This window comes from Podarcis liolepis (assembly GCF_965112155.1).
Source record: "Podarcis liolepis genome assembly, chromosome: 1".
In the NCBI taxonomy this organism is placed as follows: Eukaryota; Metazoa; Chordata; class Lepidosauria; order Squamata; family Lacertidae; genus Podarcis; species Podarcis liolepis.
The window spans coordinates 72,926,134-72,946,352 of NC_139554.1; the positions used below are offsets into that span (position 1 = coordinate 72,926,134).

At 43.6% G+C, this 20,219-nt stretch overlaps 2 protein-coding genes and 1 long non-coding RNA gene across 7 annotated transcripts in view; 2 read left to right on the top strand and 1 right to left on the bottom strand.

Moving 5' to 3' along the window:
- The window catches only part of TMEM86A (transmembrane protein 86A), a 48,344-nt gene extending 31,965 nt beyond the window's left edge, over positions 1-16,379 (top strand). Inside the window, exons 2-6 of one of the 5 annotated variants that reach the window (XR_014523543.1) lie at positions 1,201-1,465; positions 3,802-4,615; positions 7,514-7,685; positions 9,463-9,570; positions 15,964-16,379. Coding sequence is in view for 1 of the 5 variants with exons in the window: in XM_083494289.1 (XP_083350415.1) it covers positions 1,201-1,465; positions 3,802-4,229 (693 nt within the window). In the remaining 4 variants the exon portion in view is untranslated. The other 4 variants (XR_014523540.1, XR_014523541.1, XR_014523542.1 and 1 more) reach the window with 4 other exon arrangements.
- A 2,034-nt stretch (positions 16,380-18,413) lies between these two features.
- Positions 18,414-20,219, bottom strand: part of IGSF22 (immunoglobulin superfamily member 22) — a 33,573-nt gene continuing 31,767 nt past the window's right edge. Inside the window, exon 23 of the mRNA XM_083498018.1 lies at positions 18,414-18,700. Coding sequence (XP_083354144.1) covers positions 18,633-18,700 — 68 coding nt within the window. The 3' untranslated portion in view covers positions 18,414-18,632. The remainder of the gene's footprint in view (positions 18,701-20,219) is intronic.
- Positions 18,663-19,871, top strand: LOC310703961. Its single transcript, XR_014524490.1, has 2 exons — positions 18,663-18,802; positions 19,327-19,871. It is a non-coding gene; the product is annotated as an uncharacterized lncRNA (long non-coding RNA).

Below are 20,219 nucleotides of genomic sequence, written 5' to 3' on the forward strand. Positions count from 1 at the left end.
TGCTTTCTCTCAACATTGAATTGGCTCCTGCCCAGTGTGTGGCTGATAGAAAAACCATTCTGTGGGTGTGCCCCATGTAAGCAAATTAAGTCCGATTCTCTGTGTGCTTTCTCAGAAATTAATCCCACTCACTATCTATAGAAGGTTGGAATTGAAGTTGGTAGTGAGGCTGACAGCTAAGAAGCAAAATATAATGGGCTAATACAATAGGAGATTAAATATGGTCCTGGGCAGCATGTTTAATGTTATTTCTGAAAGCTTTGGGATGGCATCTGCCAAGCTCCTGTGGTCTGCAGCCTTCATTTGTTGCGTTGGGACTTGGACAGAATGATCCCAGGATTTGAATAGCCTGTTACAGTGATATAGTTGCCACCTGAAAGCCAAAACCTTATTTGAGTGTGTTGAGTCATTTAAATGTATGCAGACTTGTGTTTATTGACTAAGATTGAGGCCAAGCTAAAAACTAGCGCCCGACCTTGAACTTGGCCTGGAATCTTTTGAATGAGCATAGCTCCGTCAGTAGAGCATGAGATTTTAAATCTCAGGGTCGCAGGTTTGAGCACCATGCTGGGGAAAAGATTCCTGCATTGTAGGGGGTTGGACTAGAATGGCTGTCACGGTCCCTTCCAACGCTATGATTCTTTGAATGTGCATTGCATGCTCTGAGAATCACCTGTGGCCCCTCGACGGCATGCACCACCACTGGGAAAAGGCAAATGGCAGCAGTTCCCAACATATGCACGCAGCAGAATGGGTGTGTGAAATCTTTGAAAAGTGCACTGGGTCTGCCATAAGGGCAGGGCTGGGGCAACATTTGAAACGGCCCTAAGCAGCATTATTCTTTAAAGTCACTTTAATGAATAAGATTGATTTCCAGGGCTTTTGTACTTTACGGGGAATGAACGAAATCTCTTAAGCCCTTATTTTTGGCATGGAGCGGTTTGGAGGCTGTGCAGCTGATGACAATGGGAAAAAAAGAACTATGGTAAAGTTCAAGAAGCCTTTGTTCTTGGAATTGCTGTTGGTCAGCAAAATTCTTGAACGAAAGGGAAGCAGCGAGGGGAGCAATTTGGTAATGTTTACAGGCTCTGTGTAGTCTCTGCGGAATGATTTGATGGATTTCAGGTGGTTGGGATTTTTTAAAGCAAACAAACTCACAGCTCATTACCTTATGCGTGTGTATGTCTTTCCCCACCCCAGGTGAAGAGTGAAGGCCCGAAACTTGTCCCCTTCTTCAAAGCCACTTGCGTCTATTTCGTCCTCTGGCTGCCCACCTCCAGCCCCTCCTGGTTCAGTGCCCTCATCAAGTGTCTGCCCATCTTCTGCTTGTGGGTTTTCCTGCTGGCGCACGGGATCAATTTCCTGACGGCCCATCGCAGCGCCTGCAGAATCCTGGCTGGTTTGATATTCTCATCCATAGGAGATGCTTTCCTCATCTGGCAAGAGCAAGGCTACTTCGTTCACGGTCAGTGGGGCACCAGTGTGTGGGTCTGGGCAACTAAGCTTCTGGAGCACGTGTCATGTACTGTCAATGATGAAGTGTGGAAGTAATACAGATGTCTGCCCATGTGTGCTCCTGCACTGGAGCTTTAGCAGATAACTGTAAATGCAGGAATCAGCGCCAGAAAAGTCTGTCATTTCTCTTGTTGGGGTTAGCTGGCTGAAGTAATATAGCCATGATCTTCATACACTATGAGGCAAATTTACACATCTTTGCTGGTGCAACCCAGTCAGATGGGCGGGGAATAATAATAATAATAATAATAATAATAATATATTTTAAAAGATATTTTAACACACATATAGGGCTGGCTGGCTATCTATCTGTCTATATTTCAATACGTCAGTGTACAATAATTATTTCTTTTCATGAATATTATTAATATGCTGATTTAAATTTCTCTCCTGCCCTTCCTCTCAAAGGAGCCCAGGATGGCAAACACCAAAATATAAACACAAAGCAATTAAAAATAAAATAAAAGCACATGTAGAATGTTTAAAACCGTCTAAAAACATTAAGAACATCTAAAGATAATCGCACACCCTCACAGCTAATTATTTCAAGGTTGCCAGGATCAGCGTCTTTTAGCTATCAAATGTCTGGAATGTTTTAATTTCCCCCTGAATGTTGTTAATGAGGTGACAGATGCACCTCATCAGGAAGTGCATTGCACAAATGGCAAGCCACCACCGAGAAGGCCCTGTCATGGGTCAATATGTTCCACACTTCTTAGACATTTAGCCTGTTTTATTTGATTCTCTCATGCAACCCATTACTCTGAATAATGGCAACATGCCTTAGGCTGAGCAATAGTTTAAAGAAGGTCATACAACAGATTTACAAATCTACAAATGGTGTGCACAGAGGGCCAGTCTAGACATTGCTGAAGTTCCAGGGCAGCCCCTAAAAATGACATTCCTCAAGTCTCGTTCTCCCCCTCTCCTTATATTGTTTAATAAAAGTCATTGCCGATGCAACATAATCACAGTGAGTTTTGCCACATGCTCTGATGCAGGAGGGGAATTTATTTATTTGTGTGTTTATTACAATTAAATACCATATTTTCTCCAGGAAGTTCAAGGTGCTATGCTTGATTCCCCCCCCCCCATTCTGTTCTCATCTCTGTGAGGTAGGTGAAGCTGAGAGATGGTGACGGGGTCACCCTGTGAGTTTCATGACTTAGTGAGGATTTGAACCTGGTTCTTCCTGGTTCTAGTCCAACATTCTAATCACTAAACCAGGAAATTCTTAGTCTGGTGATAATCTCTGGTGAGTTTCACTAGAGATTATGGAGGAGGGAAGAAGAGCTACAAAGAAGTAGATTATCTCATTCTGTCCAGAGACAACAGCGGTGATGATGGTCCAATCATACTATATTTTTAAAAATCAAAGCCATTGCCTGCCTCCAGCCTAGTGTATAAACCCATGCCTCTAAATCTAGATTAGCACATTTAGCTTTTTGCAAATGGAGGAACCACACCTTTAAAAGCAGCATTAGTGAAACTTGGACAGTATGGATGTATTGGACGGGGAGAAATTTATTGCCAGAAAAATAAAAAAGCCACATAGGTTCCTTTGTGCCCCTGAAGAAGCAGGAGCTACCTTCTGTTTGACTCCACCTGTTTCCTCCTGCAAGCTTCCTTTGAAAGGAGATGGATTGTGACATGTAGCCTGAGGCACAGCATGATTCAGAGAACAAGGGAAGGAGATCCTTTCTGTACTCTTGACAGAGGCACACTTCACCTTGTAGGCAGAGGAGCGAGATGAGATAAGCAGGTGGTCTTTGGGGCTTTGGCTGCCGTAGATGTGCTGACACAGAGCACAGGGCTGACTGTCATGGGGAGAGAGAGTGATTTGGCAAGCTGTGCCGAGGCTGGGAAGGGAGCACAAGTCCTAAGGAGTCACATGCTGCTGTCTAAGGGGAGCCATCATCTGTGGCTTAATTTGCAGAGGGAAGAAATCTTCCTGGCAATTAAGCCTTTCCGCTTTTTTAATAAAAAGGTATATGGCTCCCATCAGCTTCAGGGCCTTGTGTCCATGCTTTGGGCATTTATTTCACCTGCCCCTGAGTTTTCTGTAACCAGTTCTCTCTGGTTTGATGATCTTAAAATGACTTGCAGATAGCTGTGGCTGCAGAAGCAGCTCACATCAGAAAATGTAGGGAGAGCAGATAGCCTTTTCCTGTCAGAAGTGAAAGCTTTTTCACCCTGCACGTATTCTCCCAGAAAGTCTATCCATTGCTTGTCTCCATGTATGCCAGTGTTGACATTCACATTTTGTCCCCCCCCCCCTTTCTGTAGGTTTGCTGATGTTTGCCATCACACACATCTTGTATTCTTCCGCATTTGGGATGAAGCCTCTAGATCTGAAAGCTGGCCTGGTGATGACTTTGGTGTCCAGTTTCTCCTACACTTTCCTGTACTCCTACCTCTCGGGCCCCTTCACCTACCTAGTAGCCGTCTACACTGCCTTGATTGGCTTCATGGGCTGGCGGGCCATGGCCGGCGTGCAGCTGTGCAACGACCTGTGGACTTGGACCAAGCTCTCGGCTTGCATTGGCTCGGTGCTCTTCATGGTGTCCGACCTGACCATCGCCGTCAACAAGTTCTGCTTCCCTGTGCCCTACTCGCGGGTCATCATCATGGCCACGTACTATGCAGCTCAGATGCTCATTGCACTTTCTGCAGTGGAAAGCAGGGAGGAAGACATCTTCAGGAAGAGAAAGTAGACGGGGGTGCCAGCAGGCGCTCAAACTCTGCTGGGAGTGCTGTAACTGCAATTCATCCCGGAGGAGAGTTTTGACTCTGGGTGAACCGGTGACTGCAGATCTTGCTTCATCGAAGCATTATCCTTAGTGTTTAGCTGGCTCTTCTCCAGTCCAGTTTGCCGGAGCCTAGAAGCCACACTGGAAGTTTAGTTCACACAGAACCAACTATCTGACCTTTTCCTCTCTCTCTCTCTCTCTCTCTCTCTCTCTCTTTTGCATCTTGGAAGTTTCATGGGAGGGAGGGCCTCTTTAACTACTTCATTGTGTTTGTATAATACTGGAGCTGAGGCTGAACATTCCAGAAGGAGAAGATTCGTTTCAGGACAACTTTTCAAAAGAAGGAAAGGGTAGGCAGTGCACTGGCGTTTAAGAGCCTTGCCTTCAACACTCTGAATGTGCAAAAGTCATGTGAAAATGACCCTTGGTGCTGCCTGACCAAGCCCCGTTTTGCATACATTGCAGTACAACTGTGAAACAATTGTGTGTCTACACAAGGAACCCCCAGGGCCCAAACGCTACAACAGGACACGGGAGCACTTTGTGGGAGTTTATGTCGGTCGTAAAGCTTGGGCTGCCCCTGGGAGAAACCAGTCTGAAGTCCAGATTCGTTACAACCATTTTATTTATGGGCCATTCAAAGCCTTTCTTCTGAATGTGAATCCTGCAGGGCCCATGTTGTTCTGCAGGCTTAAAAGCAACAACAAAATGCAACAATTTTCTCAGGCTTGGGTGGGTGGGTGGGAGGGAACACAGGAAATGAAAAGATTGCTGTACGTGTGCGTGTGAAACGCAATTAACGGTATATGGTTCGTCAGTTTTTCTAGCAATTTCTAGCTTGCATAATCTCAGATTAGAGTACCAAACAGGAGAACATTGTGAGCTCTCTCAAAATCTAACTCACCAGCTGCTTCATTGGCTGAATATTTTGGCCAAGGAAACCACCGGCTCGTCAGACCTACTGTCATAGCTACACGACGGGTCTGGGAAAGACTTGGATTAGTGACGATGCGTGGAGCCAGCTTCTTCTCCCAGCCTCCACTCCAGAGTCCGGACAAAATCCCATGTATTGAAAGAGGAAGAATCGGCAGGGTTATATCCTGCGCATGCAGGTGGTCTGGTCACTGTGAACAAGCGCTGTGTGGCGGATCCCTGACAGGCATTAGCAAGTCATTGTTTCTATACAGTGGACAATCAGGGAACAATATTTATTTGAAACTAAGCCAATAGGCTTCCGTGTATTTGCGCATGTGTAATGTGCCTGTTTCCGTGTACATGTTGCACAATAAGAATTGTGTTACTTTCCCACCAACTGTCACCAGGACTGTAGAATCTGCAGGTGCCTTCAGACCAACAGCTGCAGTTGCGGGTCTTGCCGAGAGGTACAGCCTATCACCAAAGTGCTGAGAGACCAATCAATGCGCCACTCTCCTCTCATCCATCTTCACTGGGCAGCACTGAGTCACTGTAGATCCAATTGGCAGGGAAGTGCAGTGGGGAAAAGTTATGTGTCAGCAGCTTCCTTGCTGTTTTGTTTCGGTGTCAAGTTGCAAAATGGGTTAGCTTGGCCCGCACTGCAGCGATTGGTGTGAAGACTCCTGGTTGTGTGTGCCCACCTAATTGTTTGTGGGGACTTTGAGGGATACATCGTACTTACTGACCGCAATGTATTTTTCTTCATACAAGCTAGTAAGTGGAGGTCATGGGTAGAGCAATCCTGCAGAGGTTGGAGGAGGGAGAATCTGTGTCAAAGGAGCCACCACTTTCAAAGCCCTGCTGGGTTCTTACCTATATTCTTTTTCCTGGCCCATTTCCTTTTCTCCTGTGAAGAGGGAGGTTTGCAGCCTCTCAGCTGCCTTTCCTAGGAGCTTAAGTGTTGATTTACTTTGAGTCTTTACAGTTAGAATTTACAGCATTCCTTTAGGTTCCCTCTACTGTGTTCTTTCAGTAGAATTCTGCCCTTGCTTGCAAAATTACCTGTTCAGATAAGTACCTTTCCCCTTACTTTGCTTATCTGTGTTGTTGTTGTTTTAAAAAAAACCTATTAAAAGAGCATCCTTAGTCATTTTTAAACAGTGGCATCTTGCCAGAGGTGCACCACATATTCGAGATAGATCGCACACACCTACACCCGGTTAATATCCCAAGATAAAACTTCCACACACACATTCTGTCATTCAGAAATGAACTACAGCGTACGCTGTTCCTCAGAGTCTAGCTCTGGGGTGCTCTCTCAATTCCCATAATCCCACTGTGCTGGGCACTTCGGCCTCTGATTATTCCTACAATTGCTGGAGAAAGGGCCATAGCTCTGTGGTATCAGGCTTAATCCCCGACACATCTTCAGGTGGGGCTGGGAAGGACCCTTGTTTGAAACCCTGGAGAGAGCTGCTGCTCCTTGTCAATGCAGACAATGCTGAGCTGGCCAACTGGTCTGACTCAGGATGAGGCCTCTTCCTCTGCTCCTATGGCTGACACCTTGCAATGGGCATTTCCTTATTACAAGCATTATTATTACAAAGTAATAATTATTACAAAGTACCTACCTTTCGCCAGGGATACTTCCAACACGTTGAATTGTTTGCTACTGGCTCAGTCTTTAAGGTAGAAGCTGCTCATGTGACTTTCTGTAATAGTCAGTTCTGGCAACATCCAATCAGTGGAGGAAACTGTGTGTTACAAAAGTATTGTTGGTCTTATAGCACTTGAACCATTGTGGCTTCTCCCAACGAATGCCACGTTCACCATATGTTGCGTAATCTTATACACCTTTATCATGTGTCTCCCCCACCACTCCCTTACTCGCCTAAAAAGCCCCAAATGTTGCAACCTTTCCTTACAGAGGAGTTGCTCCAACTCTTTGATCCTTTTGGTTGCCCCTTTCTGAACCTTCTTCAGCACTCCGGTGAGGTGAGGTGACCAGAACTGTACACAGGGGGTTTGGGGTCCCATGAATCAACATACCCACAGAATCCCCACTTTTCAGCCCAAAGGCAGAAGCAGAAGCAGCAAAACAATGCTGGCAGGACAGTTACACCTGCAGAGCCCCAGTGGAGAGAGTCCTGCCCTCTGGACGACCCTCCCAGGGAGCAGAATGGCAGCTGGGCTGCTACTTATGGCGCCTCAGCCAACCGAATGCTGGCTGTATGCCAGCTGTTGGATTGCACCTTGCGCTGATTACGTCCAGGATTTAGTTGATTAAGTTTTATGTGTGGATGCAGGCTAACACGTGGAATATTTTGTTTTAGGGCAGCATGTTGGGGCAAGTTTCATCAGGAGGCTACTTTGCAATGTTGTACATTTTATAAAACCGTAACTCTGTTCATGGGAGGAGGAGGAGGATGACGACGTACCTGACCCAAGGAGGATTACTTGGCTGACCAATTCCATTTGGAATTGGGGTTCTGCTGTCTGAGCCTGGTAAGGCACATAGTTTGAATTAACTTTTTCATATGCGGCCTATGAATTTTGGCTTCCCTTGTGCTATTTATGTGAACAGCTAGTTATTGTTAAGGCAGATATGAAAGAGGAGGAGAGCATTTGAAATGTGAATGAGTATTCTGACCAAATGCAGGAATTGCTTTTATGAATGAAACAAGGAGAACTTTATGCCACAGGCGTGAATAAAACATCTGGGTAGGCAATTTGAGTCTGATGCATTCTCCACAACAAGATGCTGTCTTGAGCTCTATCTTTTGGTCGTCTGCAATCCACTATGCCTCTCTTCAATTCAGCACCATGCTTATTTTATGTAACTTAGAGTCATAGAGTTGGAAGGGACCACAAGGATCGTTTAGTCCAACCCCCTGCAATACGGGAATCTTTTTGCCCAACGTGAGGCCCAAACCCACAACCCTGATGTTAAGAAACTCATGCTCTACCGGTTGAGCTATCCAAGTGAGCATGTGGCATGGTATGTGGAGACTTTCAGAAGTAACAAATGGAAGACATAAAGTTAAAAGAATTCCTCTTAGCAGTATGAGTAACAGCAATCCTCTCTAGCCTTAATCAGCAGGACTCGAGAGACAGCGGCTTGTTTCAGACTGGCTCTGAAACCACAGAGGCAAGAAAGAAGATTCTGAGTGTAAACACTCTGCTTTGCTCCTGCCCCATGTGCTGCTACATTCTGATGAAGGACCCCAAGGAACACAGGGTCTTTCCAGAGTGAGGCATTGTGGGAAAGGTGCTTTTGAAAAGGGCCCGCACCACTACTGCTTTGTTGCAGCATCCAGTTTCAGACTTGAGCGGTATACTACTTTTAAGCTTTAGACAATATCTGCTGTGGCAAAGGAGCTGCAGCAGGGCTAGCCTGCCCATCAGCCTCAGCGAGGCAGTCACCTCAGGTGGCAAGCTGGGAACAACTGGGAGGCCCCCAAGGAGCATGCCACCTGCTGCCTCCTGCACTTCCTGTCTGTGGCTGCCACCTGGGAAGAGGGGGGCCACTGCTGCTGCCACCTGCTCCTCTGTTACCTTCAGTGCACCAAGGCTTCCCTGGGCCACCTCCTGTCACCTGGGGTGGCGGGGGTTGTGGGTGGCAGAGGAGACGGGAGGCACCATTTTCTATTTTGCCTCAAGCGACAAAATGTCATGGGCTGACAATCCCCCAAATCACCTCACCTTGAATGCCTTGATCTAAGGAAGGCGGCTTCCGCAGAGTGAGGCATTCTAGCATGGGCAACACTGGAGGAGCAGCGCTGAGCATTTTGCTGAAGCAACTGAGTGGCAGGGGCACTTCAAGCGGACAAAGGAGGAGGGTGGGCAGGTGGGCAAGAGTGCACAATTCCCTCACCCTTCGCATTTTGCCACCTGAGGCAGAAGTCTCAGAGTGGCTAACTGGTGGAGCGGCCCTGTGAGGAAGGCTCTTGAGACAAGGGATGGCTGGAAAGTTCTCAGCCTCATTCCATTTCATTCTGTTCAGGCTGAGGACTTTTCAGGGTGCCCATTGTAAATGGGCAACCAATGAGCCTTAAAGTCATTGTTAAAAGCCCCTTGGCTGTTTGCTGGCTAGCGCCATCCGCTTCTTTAGCCAGACGCTAAGCAGATTTCATACTCGTCGCTTTCCTTGCATTCACTGGTGAAGAGGCTTTTCCTCCCCTTAGAGCAGCCAGACACCCTTAACTTCACTTTGATGGGTGTCTTTTGTTTAGAGAAGAACCAGAATAGAACAGATGGCCTCTTTTTTTTCTTTTCATTTCAGGACACCACAATTTCACAGGCCTTGAAAAGTGCCTCCACCACCTCCTCTTCACATTCTGAAATGGCAGCCAGAAAGGATCCTTGTGATAGATAGCTATCTACAATATAGGTGTGTGTGTGTATGCCATATACAGTGGTACCTCAGGTTACAAACACCTCGGGTTACAGACGCTTCAGGTTAGACTCCGCTATCCCACAAGTAGTACCTCGGGTTAAGAACTTTACCTCAGGATGAGGTAAAGGTGCGGTGGCAGCGGGAGGCCCCATTAGCTAAAGTGGCACCTCAGGTTAAAAACAGTTTCAGGTTAAGAACGGACCTCTGGAACAAATTAACTTTGTAACCAGAGGTACCACTGTACACACATGTTGGCTTTAAATAGTCACTGTGTATATATAAATACTGCCTCCAGTCTTTAGGAATGTCCTGCTGCTGTTAAGACCACAATCAGAAAGGATTTGTTTTATTTCTGTTTTCATTTGTGTTTGTTTACATTCCTTGAAGCATTGGTTAAAAAGAAAAAAAAAGAAAAAGCCTGGGAAGAAATAATGGTAAAACAGGAAAACATGAATAGCATTTTTAGCTATGCTACATTAAAATGGGATACAGAACGATATGTGCAGAAAACTTAAATGTATTCTTATTGGAAACAGCTGCTCTTGAGTCCTAGAGCTAGAGGAGGCATTGGAGATCACATGTCCAAAGTCCGCTTCGGGGGCCTAATTCGGCCCGCTGGCCGGTTTAATCCCCTGTGGCAGTTTATTTCCTGGGGTAAAATCCTAAAAAAAGCCCTCAACAACTTTAGTTTGCCCTTTGGTTGGCCCTTCACTTCATCAAATCTGGCCCTCTTTGAAAAAAGTTTGGACACCACTGATTGCAGGATCTGCAGGGCAGGGCACAATTATAGTGTCACTGACAGATGGCTATTCAGATTCTGGATACTTAAATACTCCTCCCAAGCTAGATTGTTCCATTCTTAAGCAGCTCTTACCATTAAGCTTCTCCTAATATTTCCTACAATCTGCTATAAGTCTAGACAGGCATTTGCAATGCATTATATTTCATTAAATTAAAAATTAAAAAATATATGCAGAATATTAAAAAATGTACCAAACTTTTAATTAGAGAAAGGATATGTCTAGGAGCAGAATTATATTTTTTGTGATGTTATAACTCCTGTGACTTTACTATCTGTTGAATTTTTGCCTGTTGTGTTTGCTGTCAAAAGGCACCAGGAGCCCTGAGAGGGCAGAAAAAAGGGAGTGATCCAAAAAACCAACATCAAAACACTTGGGGAAACTTGGGCAGTGGTATTGGGAAGCTCTGGTGGTCTTGAAAGAAAGATCTGGTTCAAAAAAACACAGGAGGTATAATCTCTTGCCTTTAATGCTGTTGCATAATATTATCAGCATTTCCTTCATGAAGGAAATTGTGTCTGGTTAGGGCGAAAGAGCAGTAAGGGGATTTAATCAGTTGGCATCTTCATTCATTCGGCCTGCTTAACTGCTAGCCCCACCATGAACCTGCTGCCCCAGAGAATCGCAGGGTGTGACCTGCAATTCTGTGCCTGCACTTTTTGCAAACTTTCCCCTGCTTTGCAAAATCTAGTTTGGAAGATATATTAACATGTGCTGTTTTGTAGGGTAGGGAGGGATGTAGGAAGATCACTAAAACATTATTTTTTAAAAAAAGTAAGAAGTTTTTATTAGTTTTCAATCACAGTCCAATAACAGCCTCATTATAACAATACTGATTTATAATACAATTATTCATACCAATCATTCAAATACTAAATTATGTAATTTAGTTAATGTGGCCCCCCGCGTGCTAGATTTGATGGTTTGATGGTTTTCTTTATTTCTGCGTTCCAAAATCATCTTAGTTTCAATTGCATTCCTGTCATAATAATAATCCCTTATACAACAACTGCAATATTAGTGACCTATCTGTGTCGACACATTAAATGATTTATAAAACTGCAAGTGAGGAACTCAAACTATATCCTTGTTATTCTGTGGCAATCATTCTGTCTATAGTGTTTCTTCTTGTCCTTGTAAGATGTCTTTCTTTCCCTCAATTGTTGCTTTTATCCATCATGCCTTGGGCAGAGCTGATATCCCATTGTTGTTCCAGAAATTTCTGCATCGCTTTGTCCCGCGCTTTGTTGTTTTGCATCCAGAACTTTAACAACAGCTGCAGAAGTCACTTTGTCTCAGTAAATAAACTGTTGTCACCATTTTTCTTCTCAACCTGGGAGGAAGAGTGGTCTGTCAAACTGCAGATGACTCACTAAAGAACCTTATCAGATCCTTGGCAGTTCACAGACTCCTTTCATCCTTCCTTCCAGCTGAAGATATATTTCTAATTAAATTAAATTCCAAGTCCTCTTAGCGTTATTCAGCTTACTTCGTAAATAATAAAGGATGGGGAAGAGTCAGATCTAACCATCCATCATAAACCTTTTGCAAAATACAGCTTCCCTCCCTTTTTCCTTTTTTTACACACACAGTTCCGTTTGATGTTATATTCCATATTTATAATCCTATTTCTTCTATACTTGCTTGTACAGATATAATTTGAACTAACAGAGGAGGGTTGACGAATCGTAAATGTAGAGAAGAAAACTTTAAATAAAGAAGCCGTAGGCTCCCCTCCCCTGTCTTTTGCACCAAATGAAATCTTATCTCAAGTTCAAACCTCAAAGTCCTTGCAGTTGGTTTGTTCCGCAGTTGACAATCTCATCTCTTCTAGGATGTGGTTGTACTTTAGTTCAATTAAGCATTAACAGGAAAACCTCTGCTTCTTAATGGCAGCGTAGGAGGGTTTTCGCCATGTGAAGTGTTTTTGCACTCAACGCCTCCCTGTCTCTCTCATTCCATGCTGGAGCGAGAGCCAGGTACTGAGACAAACTGCGAGTGAAGCCCATTCCTCCCGTCCCGGGGGGGAATTTGCAAGGATGATTTATCCTCTGTCATCCTTGTATTTCCTTTGCCAATGATCTCCCAATGTCGTGGGGGCTGCCTATATTAAGGCAGAGTAGAACCAAAATCACATTATTTTAAAATTCTTTGGAACATAGTATTATTTCTTCTTCACCGAATAGTATTATTTCTTCTTCTCTGAACAGAGTTCAGAAAAGCAATTTGCTGCTAGCAGATGGTGAGTTCAAATGGGTTGGCTCTGAGTATTGTACAATTACACTTTCCCTTTTGTGCACAGATATATGTTTCCTTGATTGTTTCTTGTTTTGTGTTTTCATTTTGTTTGTATCATGGAGGGATACTGGGGAGAAAGTGAGCAAGATAGTGCTTTGTTTGTACCCTGGTCATTAGGGAAGAACCAATCTAATGAGAAGCATTACCATCATCCATTTTCAGATTGTGGCAATTTAATTTGGCAGTAGTGTTATCATGGCTCTCTTAAAAGTATAGGCAGTCTTGATAAATGTGCTTGTCAGTTGCTTTTGGGTAAAAGAGTTAGTTACCTTTTTGTTTTTAAAATATTTTTTTAGAAGAAAGCAATCCTCAATAAAAGATTTGCTTTTGTGCATTACTCTATGTCCAGAACCCTCTCTATGGTTCCCAACCTCCTTTGAGGCAGATTAGTTTCTTGCATCTTTACAGATATTGTTATGCATAGCTTGCCTGTTTTAGCATATATATATATATATATATCAGACTGTTAGGGGTTTAAGATGAGGTAGGCAATCATTTCTGGCCATTCAGCCATTGTCGTGGAGTTGAAATAAACATGAGAAAAAAGTTCTCAGGCAAAACTCCCCAAGCTCTATTTAGTTGATGGAATTTGAAGCCCTTCCCCCAAAATTACTATTTAATGACAGTCTTGGATTTGGGATTCAAGGAGAAATCTGGTGGGAAAACAGTCGCTCACTAACACCTTTTTGTCTTACGATTCAATTGTCAGAAATTAACATTCCACAAACTTGTTTCTGCTTGCAAAGCACCCTTTTGGATTGAATCCTATTATGTTCAAAAGGGTGGGCTGGGTAGGTGAGGAAAGGAATGTGTGTGTTTGTGCGCTGTGCACCAGACATTGCTTGTCCTGTGTTTAGGCTGTGCAGGAAACTACTTCCAGGCATGCTTTCCGTTCCCCTTCCTCATCAACAAAACGATTAGAACAAGCAGAGCTGAGACTCTTCAGCATCATAGATGCTTTCCCCCATCTGAACGTATATAACCTCCTCCTGGAGACACAAATCTCTCAGCTTAAGATCTGTTTTTACTGTTATTGGTAGGTTAGGAAGTGAATGTGGGGTGGTGGGTGCATGACAGCTAAAGAAATCATGCCTAAAAAATGTAGATATTTTTAAACCCTCATTTCATTACTCCTCCTGCCATTTACATGAGCACTGTTGGGCTCTTAAGTGGTTATGTGTCCTGGGCATCATGGCCATTTGTAAAGTGACCGCTGGCATCTAAGGAGAAAGAGAATTATCTCCATTGTGGAAAGGCACAATGTGAAAAGTGTGCTCAGATCTAGGGTGATCTAATCTCTAGAATGATCAGATCTAATCTTCATTGCCTGAAATCTCCAAAGCTGGCTTTTATTGCTGTTGTTGGCTTGGGCTCTAGTTTGCCTCTGTCTAGTTCCAGCCTTACTGCAGACACTGTGACATCGCCCAGCCCTTCTCTAGTTGTACACAATGACTTCTGTGTTCCCTGGAGCATGAGAAGACACATTTAGCTGGTTTGATGGGGCTTGAATATTGCAATGGGAATGGGAATGTGCAGATTTCTACCAACATTTGCACTTGTTAGGCGTGGGGAAGGCTGCTTCTGCTCATTGATTACTGTGACTGGAGTGCCACTTCAGAAAACTTCATTCATGCCTTTAAAGTTAAAGGAACTGTAGTGGCTTGCATCAGTGGAAGACCTGGGTTCTGCGCCCTTTCCTCGGTTAGCAAACACTGAATTAATTGCAATGCTTCTCTACCTCACCGGGGTGGTGTGAGGAAAATTTAATGTTTTTGAATCCCTCGCAAATGGGGCACATTTTCATAAGCACTATTATTATTATATATTAAACCACAGTGTTACTTAAAAGTCACTTTTAGGAGCTTGCACAATTGTTTTTAAAACCAGCATCAGTGAATACCACTTTGTTTTAGACTGGTGTTTTTTGTTTTGTTTTTGTTCTAAATGAATGTAATGGTCAGTATATAAAAATGTAATGTGTGAATAGGCCCTTGAATATATAATTCAGTGCCTCTGGATTTTGATCAGAGCTGCAAAACTAGTACACCCAGAACACTATACCACAATGGCCAAATACCATAGGAGTTCTATCTCATGCCATTTTAATTTTTTGGTGCATTTTAGTAGGAATATTTACAATTACACTGCATCTCAAGCAGATGAGTAATAGCGGCACTTCCACCCCCCCTCAGATTTAGCTGCATAGACCCTGCAAATTGGACACCCATCATATTGAATTTCAAACCAAAATTGACCTACAGCAGCAAACCCTGAACAATGTGTTCAGAATTATGCTGTTGAAAACTTTGGGGAAAGAGGTAGGGTTGCATTGAATTTATCTGTTACATGAACATGTTATCTAGAAAAGGAAGTTGCAATGGATAATGCTACACTGGGCTATACAGTGGTACCTCGGGTTACATACGCTTCAGGTTACAGACTCTGCTAATCCACAAACAGTACCTTGGGTGAAGAACTTTGCTTCAGGATGAGAACAGAAATCGTGCTCCGGTGGGGCAGCGGCAGCGGGAGGCCCCATTAGCTAAAGTGGTGCTTCAGGTTAAGAACAGTTTCAGGTTACGAATGGACCTCCGGAACGAATTAAGTACTTAACCTGAGGTACCACTGTATAATTAAGATGAAATATTCTTATGACAGCATTTCTCCAACTTTGAGACAATCCTCTCAAAGGTAGTGCACAAAAGCCAGAAAAACCAGGGACTCTTTCCTTACAGCAGCAGACCAAAACAGCCATGTCGACTATCAAAGCTGCAGAGAAGCAGGGACATAAGGGAGCTTCTCCATATCGTAGCCTCTCCCTTTCCTGATTTCTCATCTGGTTGCAGGCGGGAGACACTCTAATTCTGGTCTATTTTTAATGACAGTGTTTGATTAGCAACACTCCCATCCACAGATTTCCATGCACGTGGCAGCAGACTGTGTGTGTGTGCACCTGGTTGCGAAAGAGATGGCTGTTGCTGGACTGGAAGTGCAGAGTAGGTTTTCAGAAAGGGCCAGAGTCCAACAGACGGAGCAGCATTGCCTTGTGACATCGTGCAGGGCCTTTGGTAATGGCTTTACACCTGTGTACTCTCAAGGGCATTGCAAAGTAGGCCCAGGTTTGAATGAAAAGCCTCCACAGAATAATATGGAGTGGCATGCGACTGAGGGTGGATGCATAGTGAATAATTAGAGGTTTTAGATAACAGAAATTGTACATTCTTTAGCATTTATGTGTGGCAATGTAACAGAGGTTGCATGAGGTGCATTTGTACTATTTTACTCACAGAAACCCTCCCCAATAGAATTTTGGCTTCAGAGGGTTACTACTTCCCAGTATCGATCAAGTTGGGCTTGATCAAACTTCATCTGGTGAGTTGCAAATTATTGTTTTCCCCACATGCTAACAATGTTTTCACCATTATGCAAACACGACGCAAATCATTTTATACTAGCTTCAACTGTTTACGCAAAAAACAACATAAAAATAGACCGTAGCTGCAATGAAACCTAAATTGATCTGAACTCAGAAGCAGACACAATGCAAACACTGGTGTTTTTCTTTTCATGTTCAAATTTATTTTATTTTCAGTTTGTTTCATTGTGTTCTATTGTGTGCATCCCCCCCCTTTAATGTAAAATGCTCTGCGCATATAGATGTACTAAAAAGTAAAATAAAAAATCCTCACTGGCCTGAAAGGCTAATATATTTGTGTTTTTTTGTTTGTTAATTGCCATGCTCCTGCTAAAACCACAGAGCCAGAGGAAGTCCAACTTTAATGAAAAACAGCTCATAGTTATGGCTGGCAGGGTGATGCAGCCACCTCTGTCTATTTTGAGTGTCATGAAAGAGCAGCAAATTGTTAATTTGTTTATTGCATTCCTATTGTATATTTCCTTTTGGGGAGTGGCTTTCCTTCCTCAGGTGCCAAGATAACTAGGGCTTTATCTACCTTCATTTGAGGAGGTGTATAATTTGCTCTTCTGCCTCAGGCAGCAAAATGCTATGCATAAGCCCTGCTAACAAATGTGGCGCTGTAAAACTGTAAAGTGGGGCTGGAGAACCTCAAGCCTGGAAGCCAATTCTTGCCCTCCAGTCTTCTCTATGTGGCCCTCAGGACTCTTTCCCAGGCCATAACCCTCACCAGCCCCATTCTGGACCCCTCTTGAGTGCTTTGCCAGGCTGGCATTTGTCACTGAACTCTGATAATGCCTCTTGCTTGCCTGGATAGAGCAGGTTTTCTGTGTGTGTGTAAAACTAGCCTTCTATGCAAAGGTGAAATGTAAATTCATTACCCCACTCATTTTCCTCTCTTGCCCCATCAACCACTGTCAAGTTTCCCCACCCCAGGGTTGTCCAGAAGGGAAATATAACTCTCTGAAAGTTTTTTCTCACCCCTGGTATAAAGGTTTCACCTGCTTTCACCTGCAATTACCAAGAGCAAGTATATGGTTGGAAGGAAAACAGAGAGAACTGCACAAAGTCACTGCCCGTCGGGATATTTGTTTACATGGCGCCTGATTAAAAGCTATTCTCTCTGGTCAGCAAGAGATTGAGATAGTTAGCGATTGCTGGGGACACAAGCAGCCTACACTGGCAAGTAAAAGCTTCATGCCTGACTTCTCTGTTCTGTGCACCTGCAGGAGTCAGACTGGTGTCACATTTCCCAATATCAGGAAGCTGCAAAATTTGCTCCTGAAGTAGAATAATTCACCTCGGTGACCTTATCCACTGCAGCTTAAAAACCAACAATTTTATTATTGATCCATTGCCCATTTGACTGGGCTCTTGCCCTCCCAGAACAATCTTCACCTCAGAGGGAAAGAGGCAAAGCTGCAAGTCCCAGTCCATCAGCTCAGCTGGGATTTACTGCCATTTGGCTTCTGCTGCTCCCCAAACTGCCTCATAGTTGCTCCTCCAAGGAGAGTTTCATATACAGACATTGAGGGGAGATCTGTACCCTGCACTGTGTAGCACATATATGCCCAGCCCATTTGGGGAGTGTGGGTGAGTGTGTGAACCAGCCTCAAGACTTTAATGCATACAAATTCTCCTCTCAACAGTACTCTACCAGTTCACAGGCATGGTCTGATGTCCAGTCTGATTTATGGAAAGCATGTGAAGTGTATGCTAACAAAATGTGCACATTTGCTCTGATTTGCCAGCTCCCATGTCTCCATGGCAACACTCAATGCTCTGCATTTTGTGTGTGTGGTTTAATGCACAATGAAGTGAATAGGACTCAGGAGATTAACATTCAGTTCCTGATCTTCCTTTGGACCACTATTAAACCTTTCTCAATCAATTCACTGGCTGGTAAGTGCCTAGTCATCACTAGCTGGCTATCAGTAGTATTGCTATGTGAGAAAAGGTTTATAACTGCAGCTTGATGTGCTTAAAAGGCAAGGCCATTCAAGTTCTTAAAGAATCTGCTTCAAACATAATTTAAATCAATATGCCCAGACCCTCATACTGTAAGTTAACGATGTCAAGAATTTCATTTAGCTTGGTCCACAAACCAGATAAATTGGTTTGCTATCAGGAACAAGTATTTGGTACTAAATTGGCTCCAATTGCTTAAGCTTAATTTTTAAAATAACAATTATACAGACACTCTATTTATTCAGATTTGCTTGCACAAAGCTTACACAGAGGTTAGATTACACCTGGTCTTTAATGAGTGTTCATCCTGATTTGTTTGTGAGATGGGTGGGGTGGGAATAAAGAAAAACAAGCAGTTCTATTGGGATCTTCTTTATTTCCAAGTTCTCTGAAAGGTACTGGCAACCATATCTGCCATCATGAAGCTTTGAAGGCAGCCTTTAATGAATCCTGCAGCAGCATCTTCAGGCTAATGACTACAAGTGATAACACAGTTGTGGTACTTAAAGCCATGCACAGCAACTATAATTATTCCGAACACTCAGCCGACTTTAAAATTGGGTTTTGTGTGTTGCTCACATGAGGTGTTTTGACTTCTGCAGGCTCTCAGTCACTGATTCCAGGAGGCTTCTATCATCTTTATCTAAAAGAGAAAGGCCGTCAGATATTAACAACTAGTGGATTTTTTGCTACTGAGCTCATGGAAAATTCTTTTCAGGGTTGTGAGGTCAAGAGCTTGTAGCAGGTGTGTACTCCTCCTGAATGTTTATTTAAGAACAGTGCTTGTACTGGAGGGTGGGGGGCTTAATGAGAGCCACAAGCCCCTCAACCTGGCTTTCTTCTGTTTTAGGCAAATAATTCCCCACCACCACCCAATAACCTTCTAAAATTAATAGCTAAAGAGACTGACAAAAGTTAAGGGGAACTCGGCCTCTTATAATTTTAACACCATTTAAATTGACACGTATCAACTGGTGTCAGTATGCACAGATTTTGGAAGGTGAAGTCATGCGCACTTGTGAGCTGAAGCAAATCAAAATCAGTCACTCCCATATTTCAGCATGTGCTTGTGACTGATACTATCACACAATCTTATCTGTCTGAAACTTATTACCTAGTGACTCACCAGCAGACAGGCTGTCTATTAAACTTTCTGAATTCCATTCATGCCTACTTCTACAGTAAGTTTCAAGTAGCATGGTAAGTTTATCATCATGCAGATAGGTAATTTTACTGTTTAGTCTGAAAATATATTCCTGTTTCTTCCAGATGGTGAGAAATTCACACTTCCCAACATGATACATGAGCCAAAAGAACGGCTATCCTTCAAAATTGGCACTTCCCCAAATTATGCAGTGCGGTTCTCTAACCAAAAAATGCATATTAGGAAAACTTATAGAAAAAAGCATACAAAGAGTCATTATGTTAGAGGAAATTCCTTGCAAAAAATGTGTGCATTAGTCAAAATTGTACAAACAATGTGTGTATTAGGAGAAATGCACATGGAAATGCAGATGAATTGAAACTGATGTGGAAATGTGGAGAACTGAAGATAGGAGAAATGAGAAATCTGTTCACCCCTAGTTCCAGAGGTTTAAAAGGTTGGTGGGAGGCAGTTTCACAGGGTGACCTCCAATGAACCATTGGAATGAACCATTGGAATGAACCAGCAGGCTGAAGCTGGATGACTTCTCCATTCTCCAGATGATACTGAACTGAAACTGCAGGCTGTTACTGACTCTCATCAGCCTGTTTTGCTGAAGTAGTAGCCACAGATACAAAAATAAAGCTGAGCAGTATCAGCCAAATATAGATCCCTTCTATTGGTGCTGTATCAGTTTCTTTCTGAGCCGTGCCTGGAAACATCACTCTCAGCTTTCACTTAAAAAGAACAAGCCAGGGATCCTGACACATGGGGAGGAGAGGGGCGAAGGGGCAGAAGGCAGGCAGAATAGGCAAAGGCAGGAGATGGGTAGCAAGGACTCCCAACAGAGATCACCCGTCCTGTATGCCACTTATCTCCCCCTCTCTCCCTTCAATCTGCTCTGTGAAATTTTGACTTAATAATCCCAAAAAGGAAAACTGGAGGGTGATGTTATTCAAGTTTTTATTCCCAGCATGAATGATCTGGCCCAGGCTAGATCAGGGCTAGTATGAGAAAA